Source organism: Hippocampus guttulatus, chromosome 13 (assembly GCF_054856545.1).
Source record: "Hippocampus guttulatus isolate MCC_2025c chromosome 13, RoL_Hgut_1.0, whole genome shotgun sequence".
NCBI lineage: Eukaryota > Metazoa > Chordata > Actinopteri > Syngnathiformes > Syngnathidae > Hippocampus > Hippocampus guttulatus.
The window spans coordinates 15,267,376-15,288,003 of NC_141273.1; the positions used below are offsets into that span (position 1 = coordinate 15,267,376).

Genomic DNA, 20,628 nt, shown 5'->3' on the forward strand with positions numbered 1-20,628 from the left:
TTTTCCCAGTTCGATGGCCGTGGAGTCGGAGAAGCACCTGCTGCTGGAGCCTCTTTCCTGGTCTGTGACTTAAAATTCTTCTGCTCGACATTTGCGTGTCCTGACCGGTTTGTCTCGTTTCGCCTCAGCTCGGACTCGGAGGGCAGCGAAGACGTCGAGTGGTCGTGCGGTGATGGCGGCGAGTTGGACACGGGGGAGAGTGGCGCCAGGCGCCGGGCCGGAAAGAAACTGGTGTTCGCCTTGGTCGTCAGCCTGCTTTTTATGGTTGCCGAGGTGTTCGGTGAGACGATGAGTAGTCTTTCAACTTTTAGGCTGTACATATTTATTAAGGGGGGGGGGGTCTCTCCAAGAAAAGATGATTCGGTACGCATCCCGATATATTTTGATGTGGAAGGATTTGGTTCAATCCCATACACTCACAAAACTTTTTTTTTTTCGCCTCCGCCGACGTCCTCCTCCGCCCTTGGTTTTTACTCGGCCCGTGGTGTTCATCAAATAGTTCGCTGATTTTTTTTTCGATACATCAATGGATGCTATTTTCTTAACATTACGGTGCGAGCATGCGACTGTAACACAGAAAATGCGGTTTAAACTGTCGTCGCAGATCGCGGCCGCCGCCATCTTTCAATGTTGTTGACAGACGACAGGGCAAACGACGCACGCGCTCAACTTGAATATCGCGAGAGTTTGCTCCGATGTAAACCCTCTACACAAAAATGTAGAGGGTTGTTTGAAAAAAATAAATGCCGACCGTGAAGTTTTTTTTCGACGTAAAAATTCTCGGTCGGTCGGGTTACCGCAAACACACGACTTTTTTTTCTCCGCCTAACGATTTCCAGGTGGCTACGCCGCACACAGTCTGGCCATCATGACAGACGCGGCGCATCTCCTGAGTGACGTCGGCAGCATCTCCGTGAGCATCTTCTCGCTGTGGATCTCAGGACGCACGCCCACTCACAGCCTGACTTTTGGATGGCGCCGAGCTGGTCAGTGGACATGGCGGCACACGGCAAGGGTCCGACACGAAGCCTTTTTCACTGGTAGAGTTAGTACGCAAGAATACTGTGCAGGTATTCATTATATAATGTCATTTCCATGGTTATTTAAAAGTTAGCACATTTATTATGCATTATTTTAGCTTCTAGCCAACTATTACCTGCGGGCCATCGGGCCACCATTAACGTCGGACCCTGTTCACGGCCTTCTTCACAGTGCGTGTGTCCGTGTCTGTCTGTCTTTGCGTCCGTGTGCCCAACAGAGATTATGGGCATGCTTCTATCTCTTTCGTCCATCTGGGCCGTGACGGTTTTGTTGGTGTCGTCGGCTGTTCAGAGGATGTCCGACGGCGACTACGACATCAACAGCGACATCATGCTGCTGACTTCGGGCTGCGGCGTGGCCGTCAATGTCCTGTGAGTCTGCCGTTGCACTCGTCGCACGCACTCATCCGCATCCCTTCTCATGCCTACTCCCGTGTTTAGGATGGTGCTCATCCTATATCAGTCGGGCATCGCTCACACCCACAGCCACAACCGGGCCTTTCCGCAGAAGGACGCGGAGCGGTCGGGTCTCGCCCATCGTTCGGGTAATGCCAGCGTGAAGGCCGCTTGCATCCACGCGGTGGGAGACCTGATCCAGAGTCTCGGCGTACTGCTGGCGGCCTGCATCATCCACTTCTGGGTCAGTTGAGGCAAAACGCATCATCAATCATAGGTCACGGACAGTTGAGTGTGAGCGCCGCGCTGTCAAGAAAGTTAAAATGCGACACATCACGAGTCGTATTTTTCATAGTTAAAATGTTTGTTTTATAGCTGGGAACAAAGTGTATTTTTTTCTTCTTTCTGATGTGCGGGTATATTTCTATCCTATTTTATCATTTTCTAAGGTTTTTGTAAATATTTTTTAGATAATTTATTATTGACTGGAAGAAAATCACGTTTTTAAGGGTGGGGGGAAAAAAGCATTTTTTTGTGATTTGTTGACAGCCAGAGTGTAAAGCGGCTGACCCCATCTGTACGCTGCTCTTCTCCCTTGTGGTCATGTGGACCACCTTTCCCACCGCCCGGGACGTTTTCAGAGTTCTAATGGATGGTAAACCAAGACCCTCCAAGGAACGACATCATCGCAATGTTTTTAAGCGAAAGCCTCCCTGATCCTCGGGCTTTGTTCCTCTCCAGGCGCTCCTCCTGGCATCAGCGTAGCCTCCGTTCAAGACGCCCTGCTGTCCGTGCGAGGCGTGGCGGCGCTCCATCGCCTTCACGTGTGGAGCCTGGACTTGGCGCACGCTCTGCTTTGTGTGCACATCACTGCAGGTAATTCAAATTTGTTGATTTTGGAGAAAGGAATTTACATTCTCGAAATGTTTTTTTGCCCCAAACGCTAGAAAATTACTGTTTCCTAGTCATTTTAGAGATTCCTAGATTTTTTTTCCCCCTGTAGACTGACTTTAAAAAGTAGTATTTAAAGCTAAATTTTACATAAAAAAATACTTTCTCGAAAAACTAATTAAAACTGACCGAATTGGAAAAAAAGTCAAAAGTAAATAAGAATTGACTATACTGGTAAACTCCAAACTATTATGGAACTTATTCAAAGATGTGCTTGTACTGTACATGCCGTGCAGAGGAAGGTGCAGATGCGCACGTCATCCTCAAGAGGGCGACAAAGCTCCTGCGCTCCGATTTCGGCTTCGCCGCTGTCACCATCCAAGTGGAACCTTCCAGAACCTCACAGGTGGACCTTTTCTAAATGTATGCTACCTGTTATTTGCTACTTAAGACCGTGCGGAATGGACTTCGTACACTCCATTGCTAATATTTTGCTAATTGCAGCACAATATAGCAGCCAAGAAGCAGTGGAACATGTGACATCAGCAAATCTTGTCAGACTTCATTTTAGCAAGCATTGAAAAGATTACGTTCATTTTTTTTTTTAATCTGACGTTTTGTCTGTTTTCCATTTGAAACTGTTTTCAGCCAAAGTCCCCCTTTATTTTCAAATTAAGGTTCAACAAAGAAATTGGCCAAATTAAAAAAAAAGTGAAACATTTCTTCCTGTTAGTGAATGAAACACTGCCAAAAAGTCAAGTTTTGTTGCCTTTGCTATGAAAAACATTTATTCTTCAAATAAAAATGTAACTTAAATTGTCCCCAACATTTTTTGGGGGGCCTCTTTGGATAAGAAAACAATATCTGAATTGTTCATTTACACAAAAGCATCAGAAAATAATTTTTTTTAAATCAGTTTTTTGTTGTTGTTTAACTAATACATCTGAAAAACAAATCTTTGTCATTTTGGGCGGTTAAAATACACCAACATTTTTTTTCCAGATTAAAATGCAGGACAAAACCATTTCTGTTCTTCTCGTACTTTTTTGCTGCACTTATTTTACTGATCAAAAGGAATCGTTCAAACGTTTCATGAATGCAAAGTATTAATGCAGTGGGACACCATTTACACAATCATAAAAATAGGCCGTAAATATGCAAAAGAATCAAAGTCACTTGACTGCAATCAATTGTGCGTCTCAAAATAGAGGATGTGCCCCCAAAAAATTGACCTCAGTTTGGCCGACCGTCCTGCCAGTAGCGCGCGTAGGCCTCTTGAAACATGTCCCCGCACGCCACCTGGGCCTTGAGCTTGGAGCAGACCAGGAAGGAGCCGCCCATCTTGCGATGCAGCGAGTAAGTCTCCTCGGGCGGCGGCGTGAGGCGTTCGCGAAGCATCACCGGGATGAGGCGGTGGATCCGCTCGGTAGTGCTCTGAGTGCCGAAGTCGAACGGCCGCGTTGATGAGAAGGCCTCGCCCAGGATCATCACGGCGTCCACGTGAGCGTTCTCCATCGCCTTCCAGAAGAAACGAGTTCAACCATTGGCTGGGTGTTTTTTTTTCTTCCCTTTTCTTTTTTTCTTTTTTGCAAGTTACCTTGGATTCAAATCCGGTGAGGAACTTCATGTCTCTGGAGCGCTGCAGGACCTCCTCTCGATTTTGATGTGCAGCTGCGTTGATAATCTACAAGAATCACAATGAGCATGTGGACAACTGTCCAGTGGACAAGTAGGCATTTTTTGTTTACTTTTTCTTATTCCTCCTATTATGATTTTTTTTTTTTTTAATGAAAATGAACATTTATGAGGACGAATATGTTTGTTTTCAGATTTACAAAAAATGTATCCCACAACTTTAATCTTCTGAGCAATTTTTTAATATCTCCCCCAAAACTTTGGCCAAATAAACTTGTTTTATGTACTAAGGAATTCACATGACATATTCTCACCTCAATGTAGATGTCTGTGAAACTGCGGTCAAATTCCCGAGTGGCTCCGAAGTCCAACAGCGCTACCTGTCGACGGATTTAGATGATTTTTTTTTTTTTTTTAAATGAAGAAACAAAATGACCCAAATTGAGAGCAATCAAGTCAAAGTCAAGGGCACCTTATGCGTTTGTGGGTCATAGAAGAAGTTGGACCAGTTGGGATCAGTCTGCATGAAGCGGAACTCAAAAAGTTCCCTCAGGCACAAAATGAGGATTTGTTCACAGATCTGGAAGAACAGCCAAAGAAACATCGTGCTTTGAACACAGTTATTAGGATTATTATTATTATTATTGTGTGTGTGTGTGTGTGTGGAGTAAGCCCAGCCGCAAATAGCTGCTATCCGTGGCTAAAGAACGTATCCCCCAAAAATGTTATTACTTTTTGAGTCCACAAAACTGTGACAAAGCTCCTCAACTCATTTCAACAAACAGTGGTGCCTTGAGGTCCGAGTGACCCTTTTTTTTTTTAACTTCCCAAAATCTGCAAGCTGCGTGTCGTATGACCTGTGCATGCGCAAAGTCATTCTGACCAATCAGAAGCAGCCTTTAAATGTTATCTGACCTTGTTTTTGCATGTGACAGCAGCCAATTAGTTTCGGCCATTTGGGACTTCTATCGTGGAGCTGTCGCTGCCCCCTTTCAAGAAAAGCATTAAGGTAAGAAATTCACATCAATTGTCACTCGGAAGTGATCTTTGACTTATTTTCTGCTGTTTGAATGATTTTCACAAAGGCAATGCAGCACATTTGTGATGCAGGCTTACATATTCTTTATCATCTGGAAAGAACTCGGAATTTTAGTGCCGTATTGAGGAGCTACTCTTTCTTTCTCTCGTGTACTGCACAACAAAATGCCACACACAAACATTCAACTGATGCATTGTGACAAACCCCCCCACTAAATATTACTGTTTGTTTTTATAAGGTACAGCACAGTATAGAATGCATTTTTTCTCCCCCCAAAAAAAAAAATCATTTTAATGGCATTTCCATCTATTTCGATTTTGGAGCGATGCGTTTTGTGAATGGCAAATATGGGTGGGACCGTCATCCATGTGTGGTTACCTCGTTCCTGATTTCCTGGGGGAGGTCGGTGGCGCGGTCGAGGGGGAAGCCGCTCACCAGCGTGGTGGTGAGCACACAGCGCCCACTTAGCTCGGCGATGACATCGGGCACGTAGAAGAACGGGTGCTCCTTCAGCAACTCTCTAACACACACACCAGAAAAGACAAATGCAAGTTCAATTATTTGCCAGCAGATGTCCCTGGCAGAAGTTAATTTTTATGGGGGACTATTTTTTATTTATTTCAACTGAATTGAATTATTTAAAAAAAAAATAAATAAAATAACAAGATAGGAATCGGCACTAAATTATTGCATACATTTGTTTACCAGGAATTTATGATTGCACACGATAGCTACACTTCACGTATTAAGTTAAAACGTGATGTTCATCACATTATTACATAATTCAACTATTTTGGGGGTGTGGTAGCGATTCTGTAAGCAGCCCCTTTCACCGGATGCAGTCAGTCACACAGAAGCAGAACAAATGGAGCAGATACGAAGTTGGAACACAGATGAGATATTGCAGTGGCGCGGATGCAGAACAAATGGCGGCGATATGATTGGATGCGGTGTAGCAAGAAGCGAAATGTGTCGCGAGCGGCGCGACTCACTGGAACTTGGTGCAACATTTGGCCTCTTTGACGTAATCGCATTCCTGCGCCAGCTCTCGGCTCATAACCTGGATCAGGTGCTCGGGGAACAGACCTGACAAAACGACACACAAATATCTTTTTGGGGTTTGGAAATGAATAACTGCAGTTTTAAGTGTGTGGGGGGGGGCGCGGGGGGGCATGACACCTTTTGACAGCATAACGAGGATATGTATTTTAGTTCGGTTTGAGGTGAACATTCTTTTCAGTTATTCAAAATACGGGGAAAAAAATAGTCTCCCCTCTCAGTTACCTTCAGGCAGCGCGTTGCTTAAACTCAAAGCCGTCATGATGTTGTTCACGTCACTGTCGATACTCTTGGACACGCCGGGATACTGAAACAAATGTTTCTCTAGTTTTGTTTCTTCTTTATGACACAAAGGTACGTTAGCAATGATTTAAGGCGGAGCCTATGTTATCACTAGTTAATCCAAAGCGCAGAGAAATGTACTTTGCGCATTTGTGGTTGACTACACTGAAGTCGAAACATCCATCGATGTCAGGCAGAAGGCTTTTTAGTACCTGAACCTTCATGGCGATGTCTCTTCCGTCTTTTAGCCTGGCCAGATGCACTTGACCGATGGAGGCGGCGGCAAACGGCTTCTCCTCAAAGTATTCCAACCTCTGCCGCCAGTCTGCCCCCAGGTCGCTGCTGATCACCTTCTGCAGACAACAACAAGGCACTCGGTATCAAAAAGGTCCCGCAAAATCCCTACCCGATCATCCTGGATATGTTTTACCATCATCTGTTTGGTAGGCATGAAGTCGGCGCTCTGTCGAACCCGTTCAAAGATTTTGGCCAGCTGAGGGTTGATGAAGGCGTCGTCTACAAGATCAAGAGGAAAATGCAAGTCACATTTGAGCTCGAAACACCCTCTGGTGTTCAATATAATTCAGCCATAGAAGTACAGTAATTTCCTTTCAGCAACGCGTAATTTGGTCTGCAAGTCTGTTGTGTGCAGGCCCACAAACATTTTTAAAAATTCCCCATTTTAGTTTGAAATGGCCATTTTGGTTCGGTGGCATGCAAGAATTAAAAAACAAAACGAAAACAATTTCAGCCCCAAAAGTTTCACTGAACAAGATGGAATTTGGAAGACAAGTCTGTCATGTGCAAAGCCACAAAAAGATCTCAAGAAGGCATGCGTGAAAACACTCAAGTCTGCAATGTTGCTTTTGAATTGGCATTTTGGCTTGGTTGAAACTTTCGTCAAAATTCAGTCCCCTACGCCAGTTTCGTTTTGGTAGGCAGGGCTTGTGTCCACCCTGAAAAAAAAAATACACACAAACTCGGCCATTTTGATTTGTCTTTTAATTGATTACTCTTTCTTTATGTCTGAGAGTATTCTTAATGTTACTTAATCATTTGATCTTTTTATTATTTAATTGCTGTGCCAACCTTCATATTTTGATGATTATCAACTCAATACGCTCCATCTTATTCAATTGATGACGATTGGTTGAATGAAGCGCTTTGCTATGAAATCTTCTCAACTTATAAATGAAATCTTATCCTTGTCATTTTTATTATTTTAGCAGATCACATTTCGGATCCATTTAGTCTGAGGAGTCACCCGCTTGACTTGAGGTTTGTGTTCTTTGGCACCTCATCAAAGTTGATTGGCGCTTACATTGATAATGACTTGAGTTAATGTCCCACCTTGGATACTGAGCATCTGTCCTAATTTGAGTGCAGCGCCCCGAACTTTGCACAGCGTCCGCACGATCCGCTCAGCGTTGGCTTCGGAAAGGAAGGCGTTGGAGTCTAGGACAGACTTTTTATTGCCTGGGGGGAAGCACACACATGCACATTTGGTGCAAAGTGATGACGAGGCTTTATTTGCAATTCAACACCAAAAGCCAGTTTCGCCCGAGCGACACAAGATGAGATTGAGGAGAAACACACCAAGAAGTATTCAAGGCTCCTCGAATTAATTCGTTTATTTTAAAAAGGCGCCCAATGTTAAAAAAAACCCCCAAAACCTTGGACTACCTTGTTGGTGTCGAGGTTGAAACGTTTTCTTGGCCACCTCAGCAATTGCGCCGATGCCAAGTCCAACAGCCAGGCCTGTCAAAAGAGCAAAAGTAATAAAAGCAATACATCTTTATAGTAAAATGTACTCTTATTATTGTTATCCATACGGCGCTTTACGCCAAAAACGCCTTACGATACATGGTCATTTTTTTCCAGCTAAAAACGCCTTACTATAGTAAGGCCGAAAAGGCTTACTATAGTAAGGCGTTTTTGACCCGAAAAAAACAACAACCATGTATAGTAAGGTGTTTTTAAATGAAAAAAACCCACCATGTTTAATAAGGGGTTTTTCACCCGAAAAAAATGACCATGTATAGTAAGGTATTTTTAAATGAAAGAACCCCACCATGTATAGTAAGGCGTTTTTGACCCGAAAAAAACGCCCATGTATAGTCAGGCGTTTTTAGCTGAAAAAAACGACCATGTATAGTAAAGCGTTTTTGACCTTAAAAAAAAAAAGACCATGTATAGTAAGGCGTTTTTAAATGAAAAAAAACCCCCACCATGTATAGTAAGGCGTTTTTGACCCGAAAAAAACTCCCATGTATAGTCAGGCATTTTTAGCTGAAAAAAACGACCATGTATAGGCAGGCGTTTTTCACCCGAAAAAAACGACTATGTATAGTAAAGCGTTTTTGACCTGAAAAAAATGACCATGTATATATAGTATGGCGTTTTTGACCCGAAAAAAACGACCATGTATAGTCAGGCGTTTTTAGCTGAAAAAAACGACCATGTATAGTCAGGCGTTTTTCACCCGAAAAAAACGACCATGTATAGTAAAGCGTTTTTGACCTTAAAAAAAAAAGACCATGTATAGTAAGGCGTTTTTAAATGAAAAACCCCCCCAGCATGTTTAGTAAGGCGTTTTTGACCCGAAAAAAAAAGACCATGTATATAGTATGGCGTTTTTGACCCAAAAAAAACGAGCATGTATAGTCAGGCGTTTTTAGCCGAAAAAAAACGACCATGTAAAGTAAGGCGTTTTAGCTGAAAAAAACGAGCATGTATAGTCAGGCGTTTTTAGCTGAAAAAAAAAAAACGACCATGTTTAATAAGGCGTTTTTCACCCGAAAAAAACGACCATATAGTAAGGCGTTTTTAGCCCAAAAAAACGACCATGTATAGTAAGGCGTTTTTAGCCGGAAAAAAAACGACCATGTAAAGTAAGGCGTTTTAGCTGAAAAAAACGACCATGTATAGTAAGGCATTTTTGGATGAAATTTTTATCCGAAAAAAACGACCATGTATAGAAAGGCGTTTTTAGCCGAAAAACCCCCACCATGTATTTTTTAGCCGAAAGAAACGACCATGATTAATAAAAAAACACAACTCCACTCCTCTATGTGGTGCTTTGGCTCAGTGGTAGAGTGATGGAGTCCCACACCAGAGGTTGAGTGACAATCCCCTGTTGTTGCAACAATGTCTACTCTTTAACCACCATATACAACTTATTTGAGGAGAAACACAAAACAACCCCAAGGTTTATTGTGGTGTGTTAGCTCAGTGGTAGAAAGCTGAAGTCCCAAATCCAGCGGTTGGGTGTTCGATTCCCAGTGTTTGCAACAAGGTCACATCTTTAACCACCATTTGCAGCTTTATTGAACACAACACAAAACAAACAAGAACTTATGTGGTGGTGTGGCTCAGGGGTAGAGAAACCATGTCCCAAACTAGGGGTTGGGTGTTCAATTCCCAGAGGTTGCAACCATATCCCTTCTTTCTTTGACCAACATGATAAGTAAGGCTTATTGAAGTCGTTCTTTGTATCGTAAGCCGTTTTTCGCCGAAAAAGACGACCATGTATTGAAAGGCCTTTTTGGACGAAAAAAAGAATGACCATGTATAGTAAGGCGTTTTTAGCCGAAAAAAACAACCATGTATGTAAGGCGTTTTTAGCCGAAAAAAATGACCATGTATAGTAAGGCATTTTTGGACGAAATTTTTAGCCGAAAAAAACGACATAGTATAGTAAGGCGTTTTTAGCCCGAAAAAAACGACCATGTATAGTAAGGCGTTTTTAGCCCGAAAAAAACAACATAGTATAGTAAGGCGTTTTTAGCCCGAAAAAAAACGACATAGTAAGGCGTTTTTTTATAGTAAGGCGTTTTTAGCCCGAAAAAAACGACATAGTATAGTAAGGCGTTTTTAGCCCGAAAAAAAACGACATAGTATAGTAAGGCGTTTTTAGCCCGAAAAAAACGACATAGTATAGTAAGGCGTTTTTAGCCCGAAAAAAACGACCATGTATAGTAAGGCGTTTTTAGCCCGAAAAAACGACATAGTATAATAAGGTGTTTTTAGCTCGAAAAAAACGACATAGTATAGTAAGGCCTTTTTAGCTTGAAAAAAATGACATAGTATATATAGTAAGCCGTTTTTAGCCCAAAAAAAACGACCATGTATAGTAAGGCGTTTTTAGCCCGAAAAAACGACATAGTATATATAGTAAGGCGTTTTTAGCGGAAAAAAACGACATAGTATAGTAAGGCGTTTTTAGCCCGAAAAAAACGACATAGTATATAGTAAGGCGTTTTTAGCCCGAAAAAACCCGACATAATATAGTAAGGCGTTTTTGGCCCGAAAAAAACGACCATGTATAGTAAGGCGTTTTTAGCCCGAAAAAAACGACATAGTATAGTAAGGCGTTTTTAGCCCGAAAAAAACGACCATGTATATATAGTAAGGCGTTTTTCGCCCGAAAAAAACGACATAGTATAGTAAGGCGTTTTTAGCCCGAAAAAAACGACATAGTATAGTAAGGCGTTTTTAGCCCGAAAAAAACGACATAGTATATAGTAAGGCGTTTTTAGCCCGAAAAAAACGACCATGTATAGTAAGGCGTTTTTAGCCCGAAAAAAACGACATAGTATTATAGTAAGGCATTTTTAGCCGAAAAAATGACATAGTATAGTAAGGCGTTTTTAGCCCGAAAAAAACGCCTTACTATACTATGTCGTTTATGCTGTTTTTTTCGGGCTAAAAACGCCTTACTATAAATGGTCATTTTTTTCGGCTAAAAGGTTTGTCCAAAAATGCCTTACTATACATGGTCCTTTATTTCGTCCAAAAATGCCTTAATATACATGGTCGTTTTTTTCGGCTAAAAATTTCATCCAAAAATGTCTTACTACACATGGTCGTTTTTTTCGTCCAAAAAAGGCCTTACTATTTATGGTCGTTTTTTTCGGCTGAAAATTTCGTCCAAAAACGGCTTACTATACATGGTCGTTTTTTTCGGCTAAAAACGCCTTACATACATGGTTGTTTTTTTCGGCTAAAAGCGCCTTACTATACATGTTGGTTTTTTTCGGCTAAAAATTTCATCCAAAAAGGCCTTACTATACATGGTCGTTTTTTTTGTCCAAAAAGGCCTTACTATACATGATCGTTTTTTTCGGCTAAAAATTTCATCCAAAAACGCCTTACTATATATACATGGTCGTTTTTTTCGTCCAAAAACGCCTTACTATACATGGTCGTTTTTTTCGTCCAAAAAGGCCTTACTATACATGGTCGCTTTTTTCGGCTAAAAATTTCGTCCAAAAATGCCTCACTATACATGGTAGTTTTTTTGTCCAAAAAGGCCTTACTATACATCGTCGTTTTTTTCGGCTAAAAACCCCTTACTATACATGGTCGTTTTTTTGGCTAAAAATTTCGTCCAAAAACGCCTTACTATACATGGTCGTTTTTTTCGGCTAAAAATTTCGTCCAAAAATGCCTTACTATACATGGTCGTTTTTTTCGTCCAAAAATGCCTTACTATACATGGTCGTTTTTTTTTGTCCAAAAACGCCTTACTATACATAGTTGTTTTTATTTTCGGCTAAAAACGCCTGACTATACATGGTCGTTTTTTCATCTAAAAACGCCTTACTATACATGGTCGTTTTTTCATCTAAAAACGCCTTACTATACATGGTCGCTTTTGTTCGGCTAAAAATTTCGTCCAAAAATGCCTCACTATACATGGTAGTTTTTTTGTCCAAAAAGGCCTTACTATACATCGTCGTTTTTTTCGGCTAAAAACGCCTTACTATACATGGTCGTTTTTTTCGGCTAAAAATTTCGTACAAAAATGCCTTACTATAAATGGTCGTTTTTTTTCACCCAAAAACGCCTAACTATACATGGTCGCTTTTTTTGGCTGAAAATTTTGTCCAAAAACGCCTTACTATATATACATGGTCGTTTTTTTCGGCTAAAAACGTATACATGGTCATTTTTTTCGGCTAAAAACGCCTTACATACATGGTTGTTTTTTTCGGCTAAAAGCGCCTTACAATACATGGTCGTTTTTTTCGGCTAAAAATTTCGTCCAAAAATGCCTTCCTATACATAGTCATTTTTTTCCGGCTAAAAACGCCTTACTATACATGGTCGTTTTTTTCGTCCAAAAACGCCTTACAATACATGGTCCTTTTTTTCGGCTAAAAATTTCGTCCAAAAACGCCTTACTATACATGGTCGTTTTGTTCGGCTAAAAACGCCTTACTATACATGGTCGTTTTTTTCGGCTAAAAATTTCATCCAAAAAGGCCTTACTATACATCGTCGTTTTTTTTTGTCCAAAAAGGCCTTACTATACATGATCGTTTTTTTCGGCTAAAAATTTCATCCAAAAACGCCTTACTATATATACATGGTCGTTTTTTTCGTCTAAAAACGCCTTACTATACATGGTCGTTTTTTTTCGTCCAAAAAGGCCTTACTATACATGGTCGCTTTTTTCGGCTAAAAATTTCGTCCAAAAATGCCTCACTATACATGGTAGTTTTTTTGTCCAAAAAGGCCTTACTATACATCGTCGTTTTTTTCGGCTAAAAACGCCTTACTATACATGGTCGTTTTTTTCGGCTAAAATTTTCGTCCAAAAACGCCTTACTATACATGGTCGTTTTTTTCGGCTAAAAATTTCGTCCAAAAATGCCTTACTATACATGGTCGTTTTTTTCGTCCAAAAATGCCTTACTATACATGGTCGTTTTTTTTTGTCCAAAAACGCCTAACTATACATGGTCGCTTTTTTTCAGCTAAAAACGCCTTACTATACATGGTCGTTTTTTTCGGCTAAAAATGCCTTACTATACACGGTCGTTTTTTTCGGCTAAAATTTTTATCCAAAAAGGCCTTACTATACATGGTCGTTTTTTTCGGCCAAAATTTTCGTCCAAAAACATCTTACTATATATACAAGGTCGTTTTTTCGGCTAAAAATTTTGTCCAAAAACGCCTGACTATACATGGTCGTTTTTTCATCTAAAAACGCCTTACTATACATGGTCGTTTTTTCGTCTAAAAACGCCTTACTATATACATGGTCGCTTTTTTCGGCTAAAAATTTCGTCCAAAAATGCCTCACTATACATGGTAGTTTTTTTGTCAAAAAAGGCCTTACTATACATCGTCGTTTTTTTCGGCTAAACATTTCGTACAAAAATGCCTTACTATACATGGTCGTTTTTTTTCGTCCAAAAACGCCTAACTATACATGGTCGCTTTTTTTCAGCTAAAAACGCCTTACTATATACATGGTCGTTTTTTTCCGGCTAAAAACGCCTAACTATACATGGTCGCTTTTTTTCAGCTAAAAACGCCTTACTATATACATGGTTGTTTTTTTCGGCTAAAAATTTCGTCCAAAAATGCCTGACTATACATGGTCGTTTTTTTCGTCCAAAAAGGCCTTACTATACATGGTCGTTTTTTTCGGCTAAAAATTTCGTCCAAAAGGGCCTTACTATACATGGTCGTTTTTTTCGGCAAAAAATTTCGTCCAAAAACGCCTTACTATACAAGGTCGTTTTTTTCGGCTAAAAATTTTGTCCAAAAACGCCTTACTATACATGGTCGTTTTTTTTCAGGTCAAAAACACCTTACTATACATGGTCGTTTTTTTCAGGTCAAAAACACCTTACTATACATGGTCGTTTTTTTGGGGTTAAAACGCCTTACTATACATGGTTGTTTTTATTTTTCGGCTAAAAACGCCTGACTATACATGGTCGTTTTTTCATCTAAAAACGCCTTACTATACATGGTCGTTTTTTCGTCTAAAAACGCCTTACTATACATGGTCGTTTTTTCGTCTAAAAACGCCTTACTATACACGGTCGTTTTTTTCAGGTCAAAAACGCCTGACTATACATGGTCGGTTTTTTTCGGGCTAAAAACGCCTTAGTATACATGGTCGTTTTTTTCGTCTAAAAACGTCTTGCTATACATGGTCGGTTTTTTTCGGGCTAAAAACGCCTTAGTATACATGGTCGTTTTTTTCGTCTAAAAACGTCTTGCTATACATGGTCGGTTTTTTTCAGGTCAAAAACGCCTTACTATACATGGTCGTTTTTTTTCAGGTGAAAAACGCCTTACTATACATGGTCGTTTTTTCAGCTAAAAACACCTTACTATGCATGTTTTTGGAATGTGGCGGGAAACCGGTGTTCCCGCAGAAAACCCACGCAGGCATGAGGAGAACACACAAACTCTACACGGGAAGACCACAGCCGAAATCACACCCTACATCCTCTGTACTGTGTTCACCAGTCGACCACGATGCCGCCCAATATTACTTACCCCCCTCTAAAAATCAAGAGAAATAAACGCCGCACTCATGCAACTATTAGTCCAATACAAGAGCTTTAACAAGACATACTTCCAAAACTCATCAGGCGTCCAATCCGAGTCACGGGCACTTTCCTCTCCCGCGCGTTCTTGCAGAGCTGAAACGCAAAGGGAAAAACTCGGCAAAATGCTTCGAAATAAGAGATACATAAAATCATCTATGAAGCAAAAGTCAAAGTCTACCACTTGCTTGTAGGGATTAAGGTGAGCACTCTTGGCAGCCCTCGCTTTGTCCATGTCCGCCTGTGTCATCCTCCCAACAGAAGAGTTGTCCTGAGTCAGCATCCTGCACGGGGGGCACCCCGAGGGCAACCTGACCCGCTTGGTACCGCTTGTACGAGCCTTGCCTTGATTATTCGGCCCACCGGCGAGGGACGAGTAGCCACGGAATTCCTGCCGTTTGCTCAACGTGTCCTGAAACAAGAAGATATTGATCCTTTAAAAAGGCGAGGAGATCTTTTTAGTGCCATCTAACTGTGAGAAAGCACACTGCAATGAAATCAAATTTCATAAACTGATGCTTAATCAACGCATAAATCCGATACCCCGAAAGACCAAACAATAAAATGGAAAAAAAAAAGATTTATCAAAATTAAATAAAAAGAATGCTGTACAATGTAATATATATATATAAAATACAACACAATGCTCGGTCAAGGGTGCTATATTTTCATTTAGCCAAAATGCCATTAAAAAAAAGATGGCACAAAGATTTCTTAACAGGTAAGGGAAAATGAATAAAAAAGTAGTCGGGATTTCAAATCACGCTGTCATTCGCATCAATCATTTCTTTCTATCCCTGTCACTTGTTTTCTGTGATTGGGTATTTGTTTGTTCCGTCAAGTTTGAGGCCGAGATCTGGAGGAGAATCTGGGCTTCAGTGCTAAAACTAGTACACCGACTTTCGTTTATTTTTGTTCATTCGTCTTTTCTTTATAACCACAGTCATCATCGGCTATGTTGGAAATTTTCCAATCTCCTTTTTAGAAGTGGCTCAACGTTGATAGCACAGAGAAACTTGAGTTGCAATTTTCTAAAGACAAAAAAAACCAAGATTTATGTATGGACGGTATCTGGCCGCAGTGAGATCAGCTCTACTGATGAGTGAAAGCCAGAGTCTTTCTTTTCCTTGAAAAAAAACTCTAAAAATGAAAAAGTAGTAATTATGCCATCGTTTCCTCAACGGACAGCAACTGGCTGCAATTCACTCTTGTTCTTGCAGAGAAACCGCCCGGAGCACTCACCCGCAAAGATCCGGGATGGAAGCTCCCTCCCGCCGTAGACCGGCCCGCCACATGGATGATCCAGGCCAGACCCGTGCGCACCAGCGCGTCGCCAGCCATGGTGCCCGTCCGGAGCGCACCCGTCGACTCCGAAATTCACCTTCAAGTTGTTCCAAACTTTGAAATACGGAGTCGCAAACCCACCACCAATCTTGAGCGCTTCACAAACTTCATTTGACTCAACGTGGTGTGAAGTCGTCGAGGGTCCGTCGACCACTCCGCCCCAACGATCACACTTTTCTAGCCGGGAAAGCCGCCAGGCGCCCGCGGTGGGAGTTGAGCGGTGGGCGGGGGATTGCAATTGAGCTAAAGTTCAACCATTGTGATGAGCATTTCAGCACTGGCCGAGCGGGGTGTCCGTCACTCACTGCCGCGAACGAACAGCTACCAGCCGTGGGCTACGCGACTGCTGACGTGTCCGGGGGAAGGGGCGGTCCCTGAAGTGGACACGAGTGATGCGTTCAAGACGTGCTCGCCGCAGCGGAAAAGCTGATGCTACGTTTGGGTTGCGTATGACTGTAGTCACAATTTGGAAGTACAGTATGTGACTTGCTCTTATTCTGCGCGAGTTTTTTAAAAAAAACAAATCTCGTTGGATAAACTATTAAATGTCCGTTTATTTTATTCCGGTAGTCTGGATTGAACGCAGATGAAGTAACGTTTTAACTTCAGTAATAAAAAGCAATGCCGGACCAACACAATTGAAGATATTTGTGTTTATGATTTATAAGTGACTGTTTTCAATCGGATTACTTAAAAATAACAATGATAATAATAATTTCTTAAAACATGTAGCCGACGGCGGCAGGAGAAAATTCACGTTTACGGGATGGGTTTTCCATGAAAAATTGGGGTTGGTTCCAAAACCAAAACAAAGAGATACATAAATAACTCTCTCTCTCTCTCTCTGAAATATAATATTTTTACCTGTATTCTTGTTTTTTTGTGTGTGGTGTGTGCTGCTCTTGACTCACTGACGAATCCTCCAAAACAAATAATACCAGAACTCCTTTCAACAGTACAATCCATCAAGTCAAACAGTGGATGAAACAACACCTAAAATTACTCATGAATACTTCAATGTCCGTGTCAGAATTTGATACAAAAACAAAACTGCAGAGGAAACGGTTCCGCCATGGAAACTTGCTGTCTTGACTCAATACCATCTGGCTATTTCAAAACGATTGCACAATCTGTGCTGAGTTACAGCAAATAATCAACTGCTCACTTCAGTCAGACCCATTTTTCCTAACCCCCAAAAGGAACTCCTGCTGTTAGAACATATTGCTCCTTGCCCAAAGTATTTCCACTGATTCGCAGCCAGCTGTAGAATAGCTTGTAAAAATTTGCTACTGGTCTGTAAATCACTGAATGCTGTAGGTCCTGATTGCATGAAGGAAATCCTCACAGAATATAAACCCAGAAGACGTTATTTTAAACTAATATTTTTGGGAGTTGAACGAACAAATCGCAGCGGCGGGGGAACTCGGAAAGGAATAATGGTGCTGTAGACTGATGATAAAAATAGGACACGTGTTGTTCTGTCAGAACCTTTGACATCAGTGCATTTCTAATGAATTTCTAACTGGCAAAAAGGACAACCCCCCCCCAAAAATAAACGCACGTCACAATGTTGTGTGCCAAGAGTCTGTTTAATTGACTTATTGAACGCCTGACTCAATCATTCGGTATCACAATTTGATGGCCGACTTCAACTTGGGGAAGAGCCGCAGTGCGTTGCGCGTCGTCACCTGCATCACCTCCTCTACCGACACTCCTTTCACGGCGCTGACGTACTCGGCCGCAACGACGATGTTCTTGGGCTCGTTCCTCAACTGCGCGTCGAAGCGGACGGCACAGAAACTGTTCATAAATATACTCTCAAGATGGCGACATTTTCATGAACACAGCTATGATTGTTAAAAACAAACAAAAAAAAGGGACCTGCTTCTCTGGGCCGAGCGCGGGCGAGTCGGTTTCCAAGCACATGTTCTCCAGAGGCAACAGTTTCACTAGTTTCTGCTTCTTGGTGGGAAGAAGAGAAGAGATTAGTCGAGAGAAGCGGCAAGAATAGTCTGCATATAGTTAAGAATGACATAAACATCGATGGCAGTGGAGGGACAACCATGCATTTATCAGCAGAAGTAAAGGTGAGCGGCAGCAAGAATAGAAGTAGCAAATTCATTAAAAAAAAAAAAAAAACTCATTCAACAAGCCTGGTCAAAAAATGTTGGGATGCTGAGAAAAGATTCCGAATAATTTGACCATGGGTACATGTTCAACCAAGGTGTGTCTTCTAGCGAGTATCACGGGTGTCTTCATACTTGTAATCGGTCAGTTGATTGATTTCAACTGTGATGAATAAGTGACGAGTAACGGTGCTGTTTTGGAATACGCTGTGTACTAAGCTAAACGTGGACCAGAGGGAGCGAAAGAGCACGTCGTCTCAGGAGGCCAGTCAGAAAATTATAAGACGAGCACTGTCAAGGTAAAGGCTGTAGCAGTGTGATGTTCCTGTGACGCGTTATTCAAAAATTTACAATCCATGGGATGGTAGCTAACCCTCCTGGACATGATCGCAGAAGGAAAATTGATGACAGATATTACAAATGGTAACAAACGCGGCCAGAACAAGAAATTAAAGGTGAACTCGTAGGTCAGGGTACGTCAGTTAAAACAAAGAGTATTAATTAATTTCTTCTCTGAATATGCCGTTGGGAATGAAATAAAGGCCAGATGAGGAGTGGCAAATTTGAAGAGCAGCAAGTGACGCAGCGTTCGTTGAATGTGTAGCAATCGGCCCCGAAAGGATCATGAAGGGTTGCTCCTTTTGCTCACGTCGTAATCTGACCGTTGATTAGTTTATCAAAAAGCACACATGCGTGCTCGCACGCACACACACACACACACATATATACGCACACAGTTAACACGTCATAGATTACAGCCGAAACTAAAAAATGTCGACAGGAACGTTTGTGAGTGGGCGAAACGACCTGAACCTGAAAGTGATAGGAAACTTCCCCGAAATAATCAATTTCCTCTCTTATCAAAGTTACGATTGACTTTGTTGACGCAGGCTCGTCAGCACACATTCGTCACGACAAATTTCACTCTCTGGCCACTTCATTAGGTACGTTAAGATGACGCAAGTGTACCCGAACGACGTGTCCGGTCAGTGTATTGGCATGCACCTGCTCGCTGCGCACGATGGACGGCGGGATGGAGAAGAAGTATCCGGCTTTCACTCCCTCCATGGCGACCGACGGCCTCCCGTCAAAGGCGTGAAGGAGAACTTTTTCCACACCTGCGAAAAGCAGCACAGGCTGCTTTAATTCTTATCATTGCTTACAAGCAGGATTTATAGAAAGTAGGCTTATTGAAATACACACCACTGCCATATTTAAAGTAGCAATACTAAACAGTGGAACCTTCGAAGTCAGACATTTGAGCAGCTTTAATTCTTATCGAACAGATGGTGTCACACCTTGCTCTTTCAGGAGCTGGATAGTGGGTCGACCCGCCGAACGTGAATGAACATTCCTAATTAAAAATACACATTTAATTTGATAAAACGGCATTTTTCCCCCTTTTTTTTTAAACAAATGAATGTGTCTTTAGACTCACAGAGGGAGGTCCAGCTCTTTGGCGAGATGCACCTGGCGGATCAGAACCTGCCTTTGGTTCTCTTTGTCCGACTCGCTGCTCACATACCTGGGTGTAAAATCCAAACCGACCTAGGACGACAGGTGGGAACATTGATTATGTCAGAAATGCAGTACAGCCTTTGCCGATTTAAGAACTGTAGCATTATTCGCAATTTCTTTGCTATTTGTGTTAGGGTTTGGTCACTAATCCCTAAAAAATGGTAAGGTTCACATTTACTTTGATGTCAGTGTTTCCTACCTCTCCAATGGCCACAAGGTGGTCTTTGTATTTATCAATAAGGGGAAGAGCAGCATCCAGGTCCTGTGCGCAAGTCAAGAGAGTGTTGCACAGTTTGTAAATGGACATGTCCAAGAATGTTAGGATTAATTTTGCATTCTCACCTGTAGGGAAGCACTTCTGTGTTGGTCAGAGGATACTTCCTGAACAGGGTGGACTCCCAGGCAGGGCAACACAAACCCTGGGAATCTAAAAATGAAGAAATAAGTTAGCTATAAAAAAAATTTAAATTAAAACTGGGAGCGTGTTTTTTTTATTTTTGTTTGAAAGTTACCTCTGTGACAATGCAATGATTTTTTCAAATTCCCCTGCATGCTCGGCCACGGCCACCAATGCCAACAGTCCAGCCTGGCAGTTCAAAACACCACCCACGTTTCATCATGACAGCAAATAATGACCCAAGAGACTTAAAAGAGCAATTAACCCACCCGTTTGGAGTCCTCAATAACCGTTTCTATGTCCTAAAAGATAATAGTGACAATTTAAGACGGATAAATGACTAAAACGTGCGGCAACTATGATTAATACCTTGTCAAAATCTCCCGCTGCAATGTGACAGTGGCAGTCGAGGAAGCCGCGCATGATGGAATCAAAACATCCGGGTTGCACGCCCGTGCGCATGCGCCCAAATCACGTGCACCGCGCCCCAGTGCGCATGCGCCCAAATCACGTGCACCGCGCCCCAGTGCGCATGCGCCCAGATCAC

General features: G+C 41.8%; 3 protein-coding genes and 1 long non-coding RNA gene across 8 annotated transcripts; 2 read left to right on the top strand and 2 right to left on the bottom strand.

Annotated features, from left to right (window-relative positions):
• Positions 1-22: 22 nt before the first annotated feature.
• LOC147196552 (proton-coupled zinc antiporter SLC30A2-like) lies at positions 23-3,351 on the top strand. Its single transcript, XM_086127242.1, has 7 exons — positions 23-280; positions 840-986; positions 1,259-1,412; positions 1,482-1,680; positions 1,986-2,091; positions 2,178-2,312; positions 2,624-3,351. The coding sequence occupies exons 1-7, from the start codon at positions 262-264 to the stop codon at positions 2,746-2,748; spliced, it is 885 nt and encodes a 294-aa protein (XP_085983368.1). The 5' UTR covers positions 23-261; the 3' UTR covers positions 2,749-3,351.
• coq8ab (coenzyme Q8A, genome duplicate b) lies at positions 3,352-17,129 on the bottom strand. Of its 2 annotated transcripts, XM_086127241.1 has the most exons (15): positions 16,905-17,129; positions 15,939-16,077; positions 14,878-15,108; positions 14,726-14,792; positions 8,026-8,100; positions 7,693-7,818; positions 6,773-6,858; positions 6,555-6,695; positions 6,286-6,367; positions 5,994-6,087; positions 5,380-5,521; positions 4,435-4,542; positions 4,277-4,342; positions 3,925-4,011; positions 3,352-3,845 (listed from the first exon to the last, which is right to left on the bottom strand). In XM_086127241.1, exons 2-15 carry the CDS (start codon positions 16,035-16,037, stop codon positions 3,561-3,563), a joined length of 1,689 nt encoding a protein of 562 aa, XP_085983367.1. In that variant the 5' UTR covers positions 16,038-16,077; positions 16,905-17,129; the 3' UTR covers positions 3,352-3,560. The 2 variants fall into 2 exon arrangements, with proteins under 2 accessions (XP_085983367.1, XP_085983366.1); XM_086127240.1 differs by lacking the exon at positions 16,905-17,129 and having other exon boundaries at positions 15,939-16,889.
• On the top strand, positions 3,842-7,433 carry LOC147196554 (uncharacterized). Its single transcript, XR_015102668.1, has 4 exons — positions 3,842-4,056; positions 4,898-4,971; positions 6,591-6,719; positions 6,790-7,433. It is a non-coding gene; the product is annotated as an uncharacterized LOC147196554 (long non-coding RNA).
• A 481-nt stretch (positions 17,130-17,610) lies between the features above and the next one.
• On the bottom strand, positions 17,611-20,600 carry LOC147196555 (putative deoxyribonuclease TATDN3). 4 transcript variants are annotated; one of them, XM_086126554.1, is made up of 10 exons: positions 20,451-20,600; positions 20,351-20,383; positions 20,197-20,270; positions 20,027-20,111; positions 19,884-19,946; positions 19,605-19,714; positions 19,465-19,520; positions 19,172-19,284; positions 17,922-18,002; positions 17,611-17,840 (listed from the first exon to the last, which is right to left on the bottom strand). In XM_086126554.1, exons 1-10 carry the CDS (start codon positions 20,541-20,543, stop codon positions 17,655-17,657), a joined length of 894 nt encoding a protein of 297 aa, XP_085982680.1. In that variant the 5' UTR covers positions 20,544-20,600; the 3' UTR covers positions 17,611-17,654. The 4 variants fall into 4 exon arrangements, with proteins under 4 accessions (XP_085982680.1, XP_085982683.1, XP_085982681.1 ...); XM_086126557.1 differs by having other exon boundaries at positions 17,611-17,812; positions 17,922-17,999; positions 20,451-20,576; XM_086126555.1 differs by having other exon boundaries at positions 17,922-17,999; positions 20,451-20,576.
• Between the last annotated feature and the right edge of the window lie 28 nt (positions 20,601-20,628).

Coding starts and splice junctions, on each gene's coding strand:
- LOC147196552 (XM_086127242.1), top strand. Junction 2,092..2,177: donor TTTCAGAGTTCTAATGGATG/GTAAACCAAGAC, acceptor GTTCCTCTCCAG/GCGCTCCTCCTGGCATCAGC. Junction 2,313..2,623: donor TTGTGTGCACATCACTGCAG/GTAATTCAAATT, acceptor CATGCCGTGCAG/AGGAAGGTGCAGATGCGCAC.
- coq8ab (XM_086127241.1), bottom strand. CDS start 16,037: ATGGCTGGCGACGCGCTGGTGCGCACGGGTCTGGCCTGGATCATCCAT. Junction 8,101..14,725: donor ACGCCTGATGAGTTTTGGAA/GTATGTCTTGTT, acceptor CTCTTTTGACAG/GCCTGGCTGTTGGACTTGGC. Junction 6,088..6,285: donor AAGCAACGCGCTGCCTGAAG/GTAACTGAGAGG, acceptor TCGTTTTGTCAG/GTCTGTTCCCCGAGCACCTG.
- LOC147196555 (XM_086126554.1), bottom strand. CDS start 20,543: ATGCGCACGGGCGTGCAACCCGGATGTTTTGATTCCATCATGCGCGGC. Junction 20,112..20,196: donor ATCATTGCATTGTCACAGAG/GTAACTTTCAAA, acceptor CTTCATTTTTAG/ATTCCCAGGGTTTGTGTTGC. Junction 19,947..20,026: donor ACAGAAGTGCTTCCCTACAG/GTGAGAATGCAA, acceptor ACTTGCGCACAG/GACCTGGATGCTGCTCTTCC.